A 16,971-nucleotide genomic window follows, 5' to 3' on the forward strand; every position below is an offset into this window, starting at 1 on the left:
ATGTACATCCTGCGAGGTTAATAATGTCACAAATCGCAGGTTAACAAGGTTAAAGAATCTATCACCAAGAACCGACCAAATGAAGGCCATTTTGGATTTCGAAAATACGTCCGCCGGTGCATACATCTCGTGGTCTAATCATGAAATGCGCTACGTCCGTCTTTGGATTCCACGTGTTAAGGGCGGCATTTACTCATCTGAATGTACGGCCGTATGAATCCGTGGGCCATAGTCGTGTAGATTACATTCTGTCACAGATAGTATTTTACATTCTGTATCATAAGAAAAATCTCGACCTGGTCAAAGTTTATCTTGGGGGGGGAATATCGCTTCAAGAGCAAAAGAGAAAAAAATTAATTAGTATTATAACGTTTCGTATTTGCAATATTTTGTTTTCTACTTGAAAAGACATCAGGCCCATAGTCATGCTTACGCATCTTTACTTCTAGCACATATGACGACTATGTGACATCAAATTAGAGATTTAAATTCATTCATTAATTACATGCTACTAGTCGGTCAGTCAAGTTTATCTTAGTGACGAAAATTGATCCCTGTTCAATTCGTCCGTTGAACTTGTGATACCAGGCTGCAAGCACTTCAAATAATTACTCACTGTCGTTGTCGATTCCCTTATCAGCTTTCATTAGTGCAATATAGTTTATTTCTGAAACGAAACTTGGGCAAACTCCTCGGACTGTTATTGCTTATATTTGTAACCGCGATTGGAAATTTTTTTTCATTCCTGCTGCTAACTTCACACGGTTTACATTTCGACATGAATTTTTTCACTAGACTAATATTGACGACTAGTTACGTCACGCGCTGCGAAGGCGTATCTTTGACGTTGCGTCGAAAGCATTCCCTAGGAAATCAGCAAATACCGGTTTCAAAACAAAAACGAGTTGCTCTGGGCAATCCTGAGGTAATCCTGGGGCGAACTGAAAGTCCTTTTACCTGACAATAAACTCTTTTGTATCCATTGAATTGATAACATCCAGTGTTTTAATAATTTCAGATAAATTCTTTGACTCTATCGCAGAAGCGAGATATTCTTGCTTTGGACACTGACAATAACACTTTAAAATTTCCAACGATATGGCTGAGAGATAATTGCCAGTGTCCAGCCTGTTTCCAGAGACATTCGCAATCACGGACGATAGACTGGGGGAAATTCGATTTTGGAGTTAAGCCGTTAAGCGCTAAATTGGTGGAATCTGAACTGACTATTGAATGGTCCGACAATCACAGAAGCAATTTCACTCTCGATTGGCTGATAGAAAGATCATTCACCGAAGAGAAGCGGAAATTATTTAGAAATAAAATTTATAGATTTGAAAGAACCACTTGGGGAGCAGATGAGTTCGGAAAATATCTTAAGAAATTCGATTACAAATCTGTTTTGAATGAGTTAGTATCACCATTATTTTCACACGCAAGTATGCACTTTAGTACCTTTCTTGATTGGCTAATTATTCATTAAATTAAATTTTACTTATAGAGATTCTACCTTACTCAACTGGCTCGAATCTTTGACAAAATACGGTGTTGCTATCGTTACCAACGTTCCAGCCAAAAATAACAGTAATAAAATACTGACAGAACGTGTTGCCTTTACTAGAAGAACTCATTACGGGTAAAATTTAATGTTTATCTGTTTATCTTCCACATATTATGTCACATCAATTTCGTTTCTGTTCATTCCAGTGAAGAATTTACTGTAATAGCAAAAGATGGCACTACTAATGTTGCGTACTTGTCATCAACCCTTCCATTACACACAGATTTGCCTTACTACCACTATGCCCCTGGGGTAAGTCTTACATTCGGTTTGCGTAAGAAATGTGTTCGCATTATTGACATATTTTGTTCAAATTAAAACTCCATTTGCATGTTCAACTGATTTCTTTCAGGCAAATTTGTTGCATTGTCTTGTGCAGTCCCAAGGCAAAGGTGGGGAGTCGCAGTTGGCCGACGGGTTCCATGTCGGAAATTATTTAAAATTACATGAACCCGAATCTTATAAAATATTGACAAAAACTTTGGTCGATTGGAGCGATGTAGGACATGAGAATGGAGACCATTTTCACAGCTTGCATCAAGCCCCGGTCCTCTGGTATTAAAACAATAGTCTTTTTTCCTTCACTGGTGTTTATTACATTTATTGAAAGTGTTTGCATCTTGTCAAACTTCTGTTATTTTTCGTTTGTTTGTCTAGCGAAGATGAGTTCGGTGATCTTGTAAGAGTGAATTTTAGCCAGCCGCAAAGAGACAGTCATTTTAACGCTCCTCTAGAGCAGGTTATTCTGTGGTACGAGGCAGTTGGATTATTCACCAAGCTCTTGTACAGCCCAGAGAATAACGTGACGTTTAAACTTGCCGAAGGTGAGGTTTTGGACTTTTATCTTATAATGTGAAAATTTATAAAATAATTTTTCTTTATTCAGGTGACATTTTGACTTTTGACAACCTCAGACTCGTACATGGGAGAAGCGCATATGCTGATACTACTGGCAGAGAAAGACTGTTGATCGGATGCTATCTAGATTGGGACGAAATTTATTCTCGGATTAGAGTTCTCAGAAAGCAATTGAAGAGAAGTAAAGAAATGAATTGAATATTGGTCAATAATTACAATGTAACATTTTATTTTCATGAACGATAATATATGTACATTTTTTTTAATGGTAAAAAATTGACTTTGCGATAAAGAAGATCAAGTCATCGTGTTATATTATATCTTTTTTTTACAATATTTTTTTTTTGTAGAACAAAGTACCCGGAATTTGCATCAGCTCTGCTTATTTTTTTAACTTAGAATGATAATGAAGTGATAAATGAGATTATTCAAGTTTTTATTAGCGATGAATGTGATTTTTGAAGTATCTAAAATCGGCACTAACAGTCATTGACGCAACCTCATTATTTTTCATCTATTTACATCACTCGCAATGCGATTTCAACAAAACTCCAACAGTATGCACACATTAAAAACTATCTCACAAGTATATAAAGGTAAATATTCGCTCTCGAATTTGCGGAGAAATTGACATTATTAATAAAAAAAAATCCTTAAGATAAATTGCTCGACGCATTCTAAATTACATTTATCTTTGTCACAGAGTTTGACTATTTTTGGTGGAGATCTACCTACCGAGCTTTGGTACCCTTAGCTTTATTATTAGCCAGGGAAAATAAAAGAGCAATGTGGCAAATGTATAAAGCTGCACTGCTGAATATCGTGCTTGGGTAAGTGTTCCAACAGAGTTCAATCACCCCTAAAATAACGATCTTAGTCACAGTTTGGTAACTGGTGCACCAAACGATATAGGGAAGGGTATGAAAGTACCAAACATAAAATTGATAGTGCAATGATCGGCTGAAAACGATGCCAATGAAGTTGGCAGTGAACAATGGAAGAATAAAAAGCTGAGAGGAAGTTGACATGTCGACTTTCTCGTTCCTGCGCAATTGACCTTTCAAGTCTTTCTCAACATGCCTCAACTTGGCATAAGACTTCAAGTAAGTTATCCAGCTGGGTAGAAACCATGCCAGCGCAGCCAAGTGCAGAACGAGAAGCCCGACGTGAAAGTAAGGATTGAGGAACACTTCCTCGGGCAAAAATCTCCAATTCACAGTCCACTTAAATTCGAATACTCTGCCCAAGTTGAAAGCCCCTTTCACATAAGCGATGGGATTACCGTACAGAAACGGCAGACCCAAAACAACTTGCACCGCGGCACAAATAGCGAGCTGAACAACAGTTCTCCGAAATCCCAAAATGGCGAGATAAGCGACGAGCAATGCGGGCGCAAAAAGGAGTATATTCATTTTCACAGAAACAGCGAGACTATAAAACAGACTTCCCAGATGCCAGCGGTTTTCTAAAAATAAATTGATACTCGCGAAGAGGAGAACCATGGCGACAGGATCGTTGAACAGTCTTAGTATGAAGATAGAATGTATCCTGTAAGATGTGGTGCAGATGAGGAGGAGCACATACGGCGGAACTTTCTTGGTCTTTGCGTATATCCTGAAGACCAGGACCAGCAGGACGATGTACAGCACAGCGAAAACATACTGCGCCAGCTTGATGTTGGTCCCGTGCGATGTGGTGTAGTACAGCATCGAGTAAAGGTAGACAAACCCTGCAGGGTAGACGAGGGGCCCGGTGTCACCCCGCAGCTTGGAGTAGTCCAAGGTCCCGTTGAGGAAGCCCTCAACCTCCTGCATGTAGGCCTTCCAGTCGATCTCCGTGTACCGGACGTTCTGGACGACGAGTATGTTCACGAAGACTTCGAGGATGACGAGGAGGAGGCCGACCAGCGGCAGGCGATTCGGATCGGTCAGTAAAGAGCTGATTTCGCTCCATGTCAAATTCGACTGCACCCAGTTGTTTGCAATTCTTCGATATTTTTTCACCCAGTTTAGGTTACCGCTGTTATCCCTTCGCGGCGCCATGATGCGTCGGCTGCTACCGGTTTTCAAAAATCACTTGTTTTTGTTCCACCACTACCGCGCTGTCCACGATGTAAGGAGATGAGGTGTGTTTGTTCCTTCGGCGGACGCATCTTTATCTCGTTCTAAGCTGACCGTATGGAAGCCATGTTTTAAACGATCTCTAATGCGATCAGTTAAAAATCCAAGATGGCCTCCATACGGTCGGTTTTTAGAGTTCGGTTCTTATAGACGGCTGCGCAGAAACACCTTATGTTCTCACGTCATGGAGATGCCGGCATTAAGATATTATAAATAGAGTAGGTATGTGAACCGTACAGGCGTCCAAGCGACAAAAAGAGAGAGAAAATCTAATGATTAAGCTATCCCTTTCTACCAAGCAGTTCCAGCTCTACCTTTGTGCAGTGACATATTCCGCATGCTTTGTAGAAAAAGATAGCTCAGTCATTAGATTATCTATCTTTTTCTGTCCGTCCGACTTTTCCACTTATGCCAACCCCTATATCTTGCGTACGTAGCACGGTGTAGGAACCATTTAGTCTTACACCGTCGTACGTAGCGTACGTTGCTTATAATATCTCTATGGTTGACGTCGATATTAGCGTTATCTGTTGCGCAGACCTGGTACTTCGCAATCCCTCTATCCGCGCGGAAGCCAATCGGTGCAAGTTTCGTCGCCTCTTTTCAGGCCGCGTCGCGACCGGCCAATCGAGAATCGCCAGCTCGCGTATATCTAGAGTTTCGATAGTCAAACGCGTGTTTTTGCATGACAGTCGACGGAGTTCCGACGGCGGTAGGTGGAAATTTTTCTGGAATATTTTCTACGGTAAGAGCACACGCTGTACATTGACCGCTTCGTCAACTGTCCATAAATCAAATACTACGATATAACAGCCGGCGAAAGACGGTAGGTACGATAATCGTTCGATTTTTTTTACACTTGGCATAAAGTTTTTCTGATTATTCCTTGACGGTGGTTATTTACATTGTATGCCTGAAACGTTGATGGTAGTTTGGTTATGAACGCGAATATTTGGCGATAAAAAGTAATAATAATAATAATAATCGTAATATCTAATGGCAATGGTACTTTCATTCTTGTGTAGCTAAATTGCGTCGACCAATCGAATAACGCCAGCTCGGGATTACTCGCTTTTGACAGAACACAACGTGTATATAAAATCGCGTGACGACGGGAATACGGTAAATTTGAGCCAAAGCTTCTTGTCGAATCGATCGTCGTGTAGGATAAAGTTTAAAAAGTGAAATGAAGTAACCAACTTTGAATAAATCCGTGATTTATGACCAGTTGAGACGTCAATATTAGCATACTATCTATTTTTATCATTTGGGAAATAATACGACACGATTCTTTTTGCATTGAAAGATTTTGCCAAATTCATATTCATCATTTTAACAAAAACACAGACAGCTCAGTCTGCTGTTAATAAGTTTTTCAAACACCGTACCTTCTTCATTTATTCAGCCCCAGTCATTCACAGAAGAAGATCAAAAATGAATTATGCATTGGGATTTGTTCTCCTGGTGTTCATCGCTGTTATCGGAACGGTTTCACCGGCTAAAAAAGACAGCTGCGAAGGTGAGAATTGCTGCAGATTTTTCTTAATCGATCCATCAGTCGGATAATTTTTTCAAGCCTAATTCATGTCTACATACTAATTTTGTTTAAACATCAGTGTTGAGTTATCCTTTTCCCTTTTCCATATTATATTGTAAAGAACAAAATTAGACTGAGTAAAATGTTGCTAAATTCAATTTTCTCTTCATTTTTGAGGTTAGTATGTTATATTGGTTTGCAGTTCACTCGTTGTCAGAGGAAAAAAATTTGTTATAATGCGATTCGACAGTGTTGTCAATGCCACTACGTAATTTTCATTGAACATGTCGCTTTAATTTTTAGTTCTTAATCCGAATTGTTTTTGTCTGTTCATCAGTTTGCATAGCAACGGTGAAGAAGTTTGCTGATACTTTGGACGAGGCCACTAAATCAGACACAAAAAAGATTGAAGATGCATTCAAGAAATTCTGCAAAGACACAAAGTCAAAGGAAAACAGATTTGTAAGTTGAGATTAGGATTGCAAGTTCTTGATTTGACCCTATTGACCCTAATCCTAGTCTATGTTCAATAAATCTCTTTATAGAGACATTTCCCTCTATTCACGTATTTCTTTTTCTCACGGCTTTATGCCGCTATATAAATATAACTAATTTCAGTGCTACTATTTGGGCGGTCTTGAGGAATCCGCGACTGGAATTCTTGGCGAATTGAGTAAACCACTGTCCTGGTCAATGCCAGCTGAAAAAATTTGCGAGAAATTGATGAAGAAGGATGCACAGATCTGTGATCTGCGTTTTGGTAATTATTCACCATGCACTAAACGAATGTATCTAGCGAAAGAAGTTCCTTGTTTTGTCTGTCATTTGGGAATGTGGCTGATGTGAATTGTTTGGTTTATTACAGAAAAGCAAATAGACTTAAACACTGTAGATCTGAAGAAACTCAAGGTGCGTGATTTGAAGAAAATTCTTAACGACTGGGAAGAAACATGCGAGGGCTGCATTGAAAAGACGGACTTCATTCAGCGAATCGAAGAGTTGAAGCCACGGTACTCGAGTAGTCAGAAGACTGAACTTTAAAGAGCTCATCGATTAGAATAATTGCCCGATTCGCATAGCTTTGAGTTTTCTTGGTGTAACAAATAGTGAAGTTAATTAATTAATCGGAATCGAATTTGATATTCCGAAGAAAAGAACAAACTCAACCCCAATCTTATATGATTTCGCGTTCCATCGTTTACGATAATTTTTATCAATAGCAGAAAGTTAGGTATGCTAAAACGTACCAACTTCGACCAGTTTTTCACCAAATATTTAATTCCGTTGCGACAATATCAGCTGGTACTTTTATTTACCCAAGGGCAGATAGCTTAAAACTCGAAACGACGAGCCAAATAAATTACGTATTTATTCTATCATTGTATAGTTTAAATATCATTGATGTATGAACTGAGAGTTTAAATGTACGAAATTTTCCTATTTGATATATCACTCGATCATTGTTCATCATTCTCAGCTCGTCGCTTCGCTTATGAAGTTTTCAGACGATGTTAAAGTTTATTTAAACTGTATAATTAAATCTTCGCAATCATCAAGCGTCGATCATGAGAAAAAGAAAGATATTCCCAATGCCAAATACCAATGCACAGGAATGACTGTTTATTAGTAGTAATATTAATAATGATAATTTTAATTATAATAAATAATTATTACTGTTTGTAAAAAAAAAAAACATGAAAAAAACGATAATACAGCTGTGTCGTATCTATGTATTTATGAAATGGCTCTCATTGATGGACCGGGGATGAATTAAATATTGAAATATTTATAACAATTCAAATAATCTTCATTTTGTCAGATTATTTATTATCGTTATCATTTTTTTCATTTTCTGATACTCTGCAGAGTCACGATTGACGTAAAATTTGGTCTTAGTTCTCTGAAAATGTAGAATGTATCAATAACGATCAAAAGTTTTAACCATTTTCAAGCACAATCGCAATCAAATCAACAGTAGATCATAAGTATGTTTGACAGTGATATCAGTAATCTACAGTTACGGTAATTTGCTTTTGACTATGCTTTTGTAAAGGAAGAAAAGGAAAGAAAAGTAATCGTTACATGATCAACTTCTGAATACACAGTTTCTTATTTACACTTTTCAAATGACTCCACGATCCTTTTTACCTTTTTTTTCCTATCCTAATTAATCCCTTGTGCCAAAAACAAAATATCGTTATTGCTGTCGAAAAAATGTACCGCATATAATTGCATTTCTCTAGGACAACAGCAATTCAAATTGATTATAAATGTAGAAACAATTTAATAATTGTAAAATCAATTTGAATATTATTGCCGGTCAAATAAAACACGATCTGTATTCCGCAGATCAGCGTTCCGGTTCGTTTCCGCGTTCCCATTTCTAGTACGAAGACCGCGGTCGGTTCGGTCGCGTCGGAATTTCAAATTTATCAAATTTGCTTTGAAAATACGTCATGGCTCAATAGCCAGGATCAAACAGCAGGTGAAATATAGCCAGATGAATCCGTGGGACACTTTTGTAGTGCTATCGAGTGTAAACATTCCCGGGTTCGACGCCGGGAAGGAATGTAAACAAAACAAAAGCGTAGCGGTCACGACACGTTCCGGAGCTCGCTTCAGTCTGAACTCGATGCTCAACGCGTTCGCGTCTTGTCTTTGCTCTTGAATGCTCCCTGCATTCTTTCTTCGTGGTTTCAATTGCGCAAAAAGATTGCAATTAGTGATTATGTGATTGAATATTGTGAATTGTGAGTGTTATCCGCGCATAATAATCATGCAGAGTTGCGATCGTGTAATCAAACGTTGCAAATCAGAGTCGGAAGAATCGAATGCTAAGCGTCGGTATGTAAAACAAAGCAAGATCGTGAATCGTCTTTTGTCAAACAATCAGTTAAATCTGCGTACCGTACCAGGTACGAGCAAGGTCAATGCATTCGATAAGTCATCGCGTGTGTCCTAATTATTTGTGCCTAAAGTTGTTCGGATCGTCTCATATCGCGATACCGATACAGCCGTGTGCAAAATTGTAATAAAGTTGTGCAGTTTTTATCGAAACGCAGTATGGTTTTTAGAAATTGAATGTGCGTGAGTTATTTCAGTGTTGTGACCGTAGCATCGGATGGAACAGGTCTAATTGGACGGAGTCTCCACCTTCGAATTCCCAGAAGCTCTGCGCAGTAAATAACTCGCCGGGATTCAGAAATGGTAAGTCGAACACGTTCGTTACTCAACATTCTGTTATCTTTTTTCTAATTGTAAGAATTGAATCTACGATGCAGGTTTCTTGTTACGTCTCCTATAACGAATGCGCGAATTATTGGAATTATATTTGAGATGTAATCAGATCGGCGGCCTTTTTCCGGCTATAATTATTTGTCGACGATTAAAATAACGGTAAATTGCGATCTCGATCAGCAGAATAACGAATGACAAAATCGTTGCCCCCAACAGCATCGCGAATATGAGGGAGAGGTGATGAAGAGCGATAGATTCTGACACGCTCGAGTTTGACTCCAGCTTCGAACTCGGCGCTAGCCATATCGATTTCAGACGTTGTATCGCCCCATTTTCGAGTAGTCTCAGTACCCTGTAAATCGACATCCGTTATTAACACCTGAAATTTCATGTTTTCGAGCAATATTTGACACAAAGAAATAACAATTTACGGCTAAGATTGCAATTATATTTACATCGATAGAACAAAATCCCCTGATTTTTTATTGCAAAATGACGGTCACGTAAACTCCGAATAACCGATAATTCTCGATGTTTCGATTCGATTTTCGTAAAATTTGTTCGTGTGCGAATCTTTCTCTCCGATTTTTATCGTTAGAATTTTTCTCGAACTTTCTTTAGATGTTGGATTATTCGAAAATGTGAAAGGACTTATTTCATTCCCGCCTCTGGTTTGAAATCAATTCCTAGCATATTATTACGACTGCCGCATCCTGCATATTTTACGCACCCGGTGTTGATCGCTTTTGTGTGCTTAAATCCGCGAACGAGTCCTCCTGCGACCCAACCGTTGTAGTAATTTTTCCCAACGTATGTCATGTCGCAGAGTTTCGAATTTTTCGCCTCCATTTCGTCCTGAGCTTCGAAATAGGTGTACTTTCCAGTGCAGACTTTCTCGTACGACTCCAAGTCGATTCCTGGACTAAGCCTGTTGCTGTTCATTATCTTTTTGTAAATCGGTATCTTCGATCTCTGTTTCGTAAAGAGCAACGACGTCATTCGAGAAATGTAAAATTTTTAAATTTTGCTCTAAAATTTGCAGTCAGGTGAAAGTAGATATGGGGCATTCCGTGTCAACTCGACCAATGATTTTCCCTTACCATTTTTTATTCGCTTCTGGATTTTTTCTTCGATTCTACGATCTCAAAAAACTACTCCTGAAGTTGTTCAGATTTTTTCTTACAATGGTTAATTTTTTTTTATGATTAATCAAACTTATTTAAATATCGGCTTTTGCTTTTAAATCTGAAAAATCTTATTTTTCATTCTGATCGTTCTAATATTGGTCGATGTGGGGCAATTTTGTTTCCACTTTTTTAGCACTATAAACGTTTTGAACAAACAAAACACCACGTTTCAAGGTTTCGAAAATTTTTGAAAATTATAAAAAATTTTGTACAGATTTTTTAGAATTCGTGTTCATCTGTACAGAATTTTGGTATTTCTTTAAAAAATTAGGGAGCGTTGAAATATGGCGTTTGGTTTGTTCAAAGTATTTGAAGTGCTAAAAAAAAAAAAAATTAAAAATAATCACTCCACCATGGGATGGGCGTCAAAATGATCGGAATGGAAAGTGAGATTTTTTCGGATGTTTAAAAAAAAGTCCGTTTTTTTGTGTTAGTTTTAAATAATCGTAAAAAATTCGCGATTGGAGAGAAAAATTAAAAAAAAAAAAAAAATTCAGGAGTGCTCCTTTGAGACTGGAGAATCGTATACAAAATTGCGTAGAGAATGAAAAACGGTGAGGGAAAATCATTAGTTGAGTTGACATGGAATGTCCTATATACAGAGTCTTGATTACAGATTTTTATACCGACATTTTACCGACGCTTAGCCAAGACGCAAACCTTTTTCTAAAAAGTGGCAGGATGGTTCGATTTCCCCACTTTGACTGACTTTATCGATAATCAGATAATTGAATTGCTCGACCTCACTGACAATTAGCCCCTCCTTACCATATTTTCAACCCTAATCTGGTAAACTTCCTCGAAGGTAGAGTAATTGAATGATCCGACGATCGATAAAGTCAGTCAAAATGGGAATATCCCCCCACTCTCGAATATTCTAAAAAGAGGTTTGTGTCTTGGGTAAGTGTCGGTAAAATGTCGGTATCGGAATCTATGTCCAGAAATCTCCTCGTACATATATCCCATCGAACGGCGAACAGACGCAATCGCCTCGTAGTTTTTTACTTCAATTAAACGAACCACGAAAACCGAATAGACGAACGAGTTCCGTTTTACGGCCACTTTGTAGTTCGTATCTCTGTAAAGCGATTCCAGATCCTCAAACGGTGTCTGAAATTCCCGCTGCGTTACGTGCGATATTAGTTTAGAGCTGAACGCGATGATCAGAAGCCAAGAGAAAAGGCGAGTCGATAGCAGCAGAATCTTGGCACGCCTTTCGAACAGCGACGGTAGCCAGCCTGAAGGTGAAAAACTGCGTTATTGTAAAGAAATTAGCCGAAAACTGTTATCGCGGTTGCTGCCACGCTCACCTTGGTTACAGTACATAGAAAATACGTAGAAAAAATTATCTCTCAGGGTGCAGGAGGCCGTATGATCGGCTTTTTTTGTCCCCTTTATCTTCCCCGAGGTTAACGTCTGCTGTAGAAAACTTGCGAAAACCAATACGAAGAAAAGGGCGATTGTCGACATCCACAGGCTCGGTCTGAACAATTCGATCATCCACGTATTGTGATGTTGCAGTTGTTTTCTTATGTACAATCTGTACCTGCATTGATATTAGAAAATGTGTATATAATATGTATATACACAGAAAATTAGCAGAGTTATACTTTTTAGCGAGATATCTTTCTTTAAAAATTCACCGCTTATTTTAAAAAATTGTTTATCTATCTCGCGATGAAAAGCTCCAATTTGTAAGATTATTTTTGATCGATTCGCACCCCGTCATCCACATCGGCAGGGTGAATTGCAAGGCCGTTGTTCGCGATGGGAAAACCACGGTTCGTGGTATTATGTCTGTATCGTTTCGATAAATGTATCCGATCAGTCCGTCCCACGAACCATTCTTACTTTGAGTTCCGTATTCGCGCTGACTTATCAAAGTGTACCGAATTCTGAAATTTATTCCCAATGTCACGCCTCGGTTTCGCTTTCATTAAAAAGGAGAATTGCTGAATTTTTACACGCAGATCTCTTATTTCCATGGTTTTTATTTTCCTTCTCATTCTAATACTCACTTGAAGTTTAAAGTGTCGGCGATAAGTTCCCACACGTCGCCATGCAGGCCACTGGCTACAGTGTTGTTGTTGCGAAAAGTTATAAGATTCTTAATCTGAAAGCGTCGGTATTATTATAAATTACGACTGATATAAAATTTATCGATCTTATAATCCAGTGGGGGATTTTTAATTATCAAAAATTTTACGCATACCGGAAATGCGGTGAGCTTTAAAGTTGTACCGTTGAAATTGTAGGCCTCCGTTGATCTGATTTTCGCGATAATCTCGTTGTGTAGTTTCGCGAATGATGGGACGTCGAAGATTCTTACAAAATCATTTTTATCATCACTCCATATTACACCGTTGAAACTATCCACGGTGGCAAATTTATTCCCGATAATGAAAACCAGGAGTATAAGAGAAAATAATGTATAATCGGTCGATCGATTGCGGCGATACATATCGACGATGTTACTATTTTAATTTGCATATGTTTTTTTCGTCTCGGTACGAAAGAAGCAAAATAAAAAAAAAAAATGTATTTTTTGACCCACGTTTAAATCGCGTCGCTTCTAGCGCGTAACCGCTAATGGTTTTCATTCGCGTTACATCGTATATTTATCCAAACCCGTATAACATTTGTTATCTTTGTACAGGGATATATATATATATATATATATATATATACATACACTATATGTATACATATATCGTTCTTCGATCTAAATGCATCGCCATTAGCCTTTTGCCTTTTTTTTTTTTTTTTTTTTCCTATTTCGCGCTATTATCCAACGCCGATTAACGATTGCTCCGCAGAATTTCTATCGACAAACGGCAAAGTTATACATACATACGTGCGATATTTTTTATTTTGTTTTTTACCCGAATAAAACCGCGATTTCGTTTTTATTCTCCATCAAAATTTTTTTCTGGGGATTTTGGGATGCTAGTGAAAATATTGCAAAAAGGAAGGCGTGTACAAAAACATTAATTATTTATTATATAAATATCCTGGTTAATTAATGTATAAAGATCATCTTACACGGCTAATCAATCGTTCGTTTATTCGTGTGTTCATTATAGGTGTAATAATAATAATAATAGTCATTTATACATATAGATATGTGCGTGTGTATAGTTTACACATGTCTCATAAATTAATTAAGTCTATATCCGGTTTACACGGAATCAATTTTCTTTTCGTTCGACGCGCATGTCACACACGCACACACACACACATATCTATATACATATATCATATACATTATGTTTCTTACAAAAGAAAAAGATAAATATCATACGTGTATAATGTATGTTTATTTTTTATTTTTTTATTTTGTTGCTTTTTTTTCTTCCTCAATATCAAAACGGGTGTGTAAAAAAACACGTTTTATAACGTGTAAATCGACGTCAGTTTCAATTGTCATTGACAGAATTTTGATTTCCCTTGAAAGTGTGCCGGGTGGAAAGAGGAGAGCGAGGGTGAGAGGGGGAGGGAGGGAGACTTCCGTTATGTATACCTTTAATGCTAATTTGGTAACGATATGACGGGCATATCTTTCGTTTCTTTGTTGTTTGTTTTTTTTTTTTTTTTTTTTTTTTAACTTTATTTGCAGTTTGTATAATTTTTTTTTTCTTTGCATAATACTTTATTATCATGTTTATTTAAAAAAATGCCTGTATGAAAAGTATCCGCGCCTACAGTTGCATTCGATTTTTATTATCATCATCATCATCATCATCATCGTCGTCGTCGTCGTCGTCAACGATTTCCGTCTCGCACAAGATCTCCGATCAATCTCAATCTCAATCCATTTTTTATTATACACGAGTTTGGTTTACATTGTTTTTTTTCTCGTTTTCTTTATATTTCGATTTCTTTTCTTTTTTACTTCATTATTATTATTATTATTGTTTTTTTTTTTTTTCATACCGGAGGTACCATATAAAATTTCTTATCAGTTAAACGTTGTTTATTATTATACATAATACGATCTATACACGTACCATTAATTATATACATATAATATATATTTGTTTTTGTTTTGTTGTTTTTTTTTTTTTTCTAATCTATACAAAGAATCTTTTTTTCTTTTCTTTTCTTTACGCGAAACGTTGTCATCTCGCTTTCGCAAACCGAATATTTAAACCACGTATGATAATTTTTTTTCATCATTAGGATATACTCAACAGTTCTTTCTTTCTTCCTTTCTCTCCGTCTATGCGTGAATTAAATTTCTTCTATTATTTAAATGTAATTCGAAAGTTTTCTAAGTCGTATAGTTCACGATTATGCGCTTTAGTTAAAAAAAAAAGAGAGAGAGAAAAGAAACTACATTTGAAAAAATTAGATCCGGGATATGAAAATCTATCGATAAAGTATCGCGCGTTCTATGCAACGATATATTATACATGAATTTTTGCTTCTGAACAAGTATGTCGGAGTTTCAAATCACATCGGTCAAATCACGCCATTCTAATATGAAATAAAATTTGTCGAAACTTGAACGTAAATATTTTCGTTTTAAAAAATTTTTTAGTAAAGAAATATTAAACATCTAAAAAAAAATAACACACGACGCGCAAGTCGACTTTTTCACGACGAATTTATGGTTTGAAAATTAACCGCGATAATCATTCGGAATCTATCAACAAAAGTCGTAAATAATAATTATAATAATTTACAATTCTTTGATTGAATTATAAACACCTGACAAATAAATATATAATAAGAAACAAAAAAAAAAAAAATAATCGTTATTACCAAATTCTCTTCTTTTAATTCTTTCAAGTTTGGAAAATAGTTTTCAATCCAACTTTCCACAACTCGGATGTGTGTATATTCTTAATATCTAATTAATAAAATATCGTTACATTACAACGGTAAATGTATACTTAAAAAAAAAAAAAAAACAAGAACAATGACAGTTACCAAAAGATCTTGGGCTGTTTTGGCAGTTGAATTACAATTTCTGTAATAATAATAATGGTAATAATATTAATAATAATAAAATTGTAAAAAAAAAAATGTATAGTGATTCTGAGCAGTCTGTATATTATACTACGTATATCGGTGCATATATTTTTTAGTTATTTTTTTTTTTTTAACTCTAATTCTAAATCGGGCAAAAACACATCCAAAAATCAAAGTCTTCGAAATATTAAATATTAAAAAAGTTTTCTTTTTTTATTTTTCTTCAGCGTCTTACCTAACAACAATTGTTAGATTTATCGCTTATAGTCGGGCGTAAATATCAAAAGTACACAATGATCCGATGTTACGGTACAATGTTTCAATAATCTTTGCAAAACTTTTCACCGCTGAAGTGACGATAACAGTAATAATAATAATAATAATAGGAATAATAAATATAATTTGGGTAATAACATATCATTCTTGCCATTTTCTTTCGTATAAAAATTTTATCGACTTATCGTAGAAGGTTCTAGTAAAATAATCTAACGTTAGTAATTAAATTCTTATCGAACCCAGTAATACAAGTATAACGTGTAATAACCGACGAACTTTTTACAGTATTAAGATTGGATATTAGCAGCGAAAAGATTTGAAAGAAGACTAAGACGAGAAAAAAAAATGAAACATTTACCTTAATTACATCTAGTTTTCTGCTGTTTATTTCCTTGTTCTTTCTTCCATTCGTTAACGCTTATAAACAATATATATATATATATTATATAAAGTACGAGATCTCGTTCACGGGGCATGTATCAAAATCATTTCGACACTCTAGTTTCCGTTGTGACTTTACTCGGATCGGGTAGCCTGACCACCAACTGAGCGCCGTTTTGCATCGGCCTCGTTCCATTTGGCGGACTGCTCTTGATCATTGACTGATGTACGGGGGGCAAAACCTTTTTGGCACCGCTCAATTTCGGCGAGCAGCACTGTTTGTCATTGTACTCGTTTAGGTTCACGTTGGAATTGGCGTTCTGATAACTCGATTGATTGGTAGTTTTCAGCGGCGTAGCTACGGCGTGCTGTTCGTTCGCCAACTGTAGGTTGAAATTCTGCTGACGCGAATCCACGTTCGGATTCATTGTCTTGATCGGCACGTTGTGATCATTCATATTGCACAACGGCTGCATCTCTTGGTTACACTTGAAACTACTCGACTCCTTTCGGTTCAACGAATCGGTCTTGTAGATCGGTGCTGACAGCTGCGTAGAATTCGTTTTGTTTGTACTCTTGTGGCTACTGCCGGAGTAGCTCGTAACCGACTCGTTGCAGAAGTCGCTGAGGTACGTTTGATTCGTGTACCAATTCTGCAGCCTGTGATGGATTTCGGGAAACTGTGGCCTTCTGTTCGCCACTTCGTGCCAACACTCTATCATCAGACTGTATATCATCGTCGGACAATCTTCCGGACAGGGGAGCAGCTGACGTGATCTTATCATGTCGATTACTTCCTGGTTGTTGTATCCGTAGTAAGGCTGAAAGGATGAAAAAATT

The 16,971-nt window shown here is 36.9% G+C and overlaps 6 protein-coding genes across 12 annotated transcripts in view; 3 read left to right on the plus strand and 3 right to left on the minus strand.

Moving 5' to 3' along the window:
- The first annotated feature begins 14 nt into the window (after positions 1–14).
- Positions 15–3,609, plus strand: LOC124215619 (gamma-butyrobetaine dioxygenase-like). Its single transcript, XM_069134043.1, has 8 exons — positions 15–175; positions 796–925; positions 1,019–1,410; positions 1,502–1,636; positions 1,708–1,813; positions 1,914–2,116; positions 2,219–2,385; positions 2,448–3,609. Exons 1-8 carry the CDS (start codon positions 141–143, stop codon positions 2,615–2,617), a joined length of 1,338 nt encoding a protein of 445 aa, XP_068990144.1. The 5' UTR covers positions 15–140; the 3' UTR covers positions 2,618–3,609.
- On the minus strand, positions 3,124–4,987 carry Alg3 (Alg3, alpha-1,3- mannosyltransferase). The gene has a single exon (XM_046619455.2). It carries the CDS (start codon positions 4,459–4,461, stop codon positions 3,151–3,153), a length of 1,311 nt encoding a protein of 436 aa, XP_046475411.1. The 5' UTR covers positions 4,462–4,987; the 3' UTR covers positions 3,124–3,150.
- Positions 4,988–5,025: 38 nt separating this feature from the next.
- Manf (mesencephalic astrocyte-derived neurotrophic factor) lies at positions 5,026–7,818 on the plus strand. Of its 5 annotated transcripts, none has more exons than XM_046619461.2 (5): positions 5,026–5,284; positions 5,945–6,058; positions 6,414–6,538; positions 6,695–6,836; positions 6,942–7,818. In XM_046619461.2, the coding sequence occupies exons 1-5, from the start codon at positions 5,041–5,043 to the stop codon at positions 7,115–7,117; spliced, it is 801 nt and encodes a 266-aa protein (XP_046475417.1). In that variant the 5' UTR covers positions 5,026–5,040; the 3' UTR covers positions 7,118–7,818. The 5 variants fall into 5 exon arrangements, with proteins under 5 accessions (XP_046475417.1, XP_046475418.1, XP_046475420.1 ...); XM_046619462.2 differs by having other exon boundaries at positions 5,026–5,251; XM_046619464.2 differs by having other exon boundaries at positions 5,207–5,365.
- Positions 7,819–7,932: 114 nt separating this feature from the next.
- Positions 7,933–12,854, minus strand: LOC124215620 (glutamate receptor ionotropic, kainate glr-3). Its single transcript, XM_069134857.1, has 8 exons — positions 12,850–12,854; positions 12,713–12,767; positions 12,519–12,613; positions 12,222–12,395; positions 11,811–12,046; positions 11,521–11,738; positions 10,044–10,285; positions 7,933–9,665 (listed from the first exon to the last, which is right to left on the minus strand). Exons 1-8 carry the CDS (start codon positions 12,852–12,854, stop codon positions 9,419–9,421), a joined length of 1,272 nt encoding a protein of 423 aa, XP_068990958.1. The 3' UTR covers positions 7,933–9,418.
- LOC124215723 (uncharacterized) overlaps positions 8,721–16,971 on the plus strand; it is a 114,195-nt gene continuing 105,944 nt past the window's right edge. Inside the window, exon 1 of the mRNA XM_046619443.2 lies at positions 8,721–9,283. The gene's annotated coding sequence lies outside the window, so the exon portion shown is untranslated. The remainder of the gene's footprint in view (positions 9,284–16,971) is intronic.
- Ror (tyrosine-protein kinase transmembrane receptor Ror) overlaps positions 13,478–16,971 on the minus strand; it is a 130,766-nt gene continuing 127,272 nt past the window's right edge. For all 3 annotated transcript variants that reach the window (XM_046619436.2, XM_046619439.2, XM_046619438.2), the window contains one exon: positions 13,478–16,952. In XM_046619436.2, the coding sequence (XP_046475392.1) occupies positions 16,236–16,952 (717 nt within the window). In that variant the 3' untranslated portion in view covers positions 13,478–16,235. The remainder of the gene's footprint in view (positions 16,953–16,971) is intronic.

This window comes from Neodiprion pinetum, chromosome 3 (genome assembly GCF_021155775.2).
Source record: "Neodiprion pinetum isolate iyNeoPine1 chromosome 3, iyNeoPine1.2, whole genome shotgun sequence".
Lineage (NCBI taxonomy): Eukaryota > Metazoa > Arthropoda > Insecta > Hymenoptera > Diprionidae > Neodiprion > Neodiprion pinetum.

Bases quoted from the DNA above. Each gene is read 5' to 3' on its own strand.
- LOC124215619 (XM_069134043.1), top strand. From the start codon at position 141: ATGAAATGCGCTACGTCCGTCTTTGGATTCCACGT. The intron at 1,411-1,501 runs GTTAGTATCACC...TTTTACTTATAG, and splicing joins TACAAATCTGTTTTGAATGA to AGATTCTACCTTACTCAACT. The intron at 2,386-2,447 runs GTGAGGTTTTGG...TTCTTTATTCAG, and splicing joins GACGTTTAAACTTGCCGAAG to GTGACATTTTGACTTTTGAC.
- Alg3 (XM_046619455.2), bottom strand. From the start codon at position 4,461: ATGGCGCCGCGAAGGGATAACAGCGGTAACCTAAACTGGGTGAAAAAA.
- Manf (XM_046619461.2), top strand. From the start codon at position 5,041: ATGGTTGACGTCGATATTAGCGTTATCTGTTGCGCAGACCTGGTACTT. The intron at 6,059-6,413 runs GTGAGAATTGCT...TCTGTTCATCAG, and splicing joins TAAAAAAGACAGCTGCGAAG to TTTGCATAGCAACGGTGAAG. The intron at 6,837-6,941 runs GTAATTATTCAC...GGTTTATTACAG, and splicing joins GATCTGTGATCTGCGTTTTG to AAAAGCAAATAGACTTAAAC.
- LOC124215620 (XM_069134857.1), bottom strand. The intron at 12,396-12,518 runs GTGAGTATTAGA...AATAAATTTCAG, and splicing joins GCCGACACTTTAAACTTCAA to AATTCGGTACACTTTGATAA. The intron at 10,286-11,520 runs GTTCGTTTAATT...TTTACGAAACAG, and splicing joins TCGTCTATTCGGTTTTCGTG to AGATCGAAGATACCGATTTA.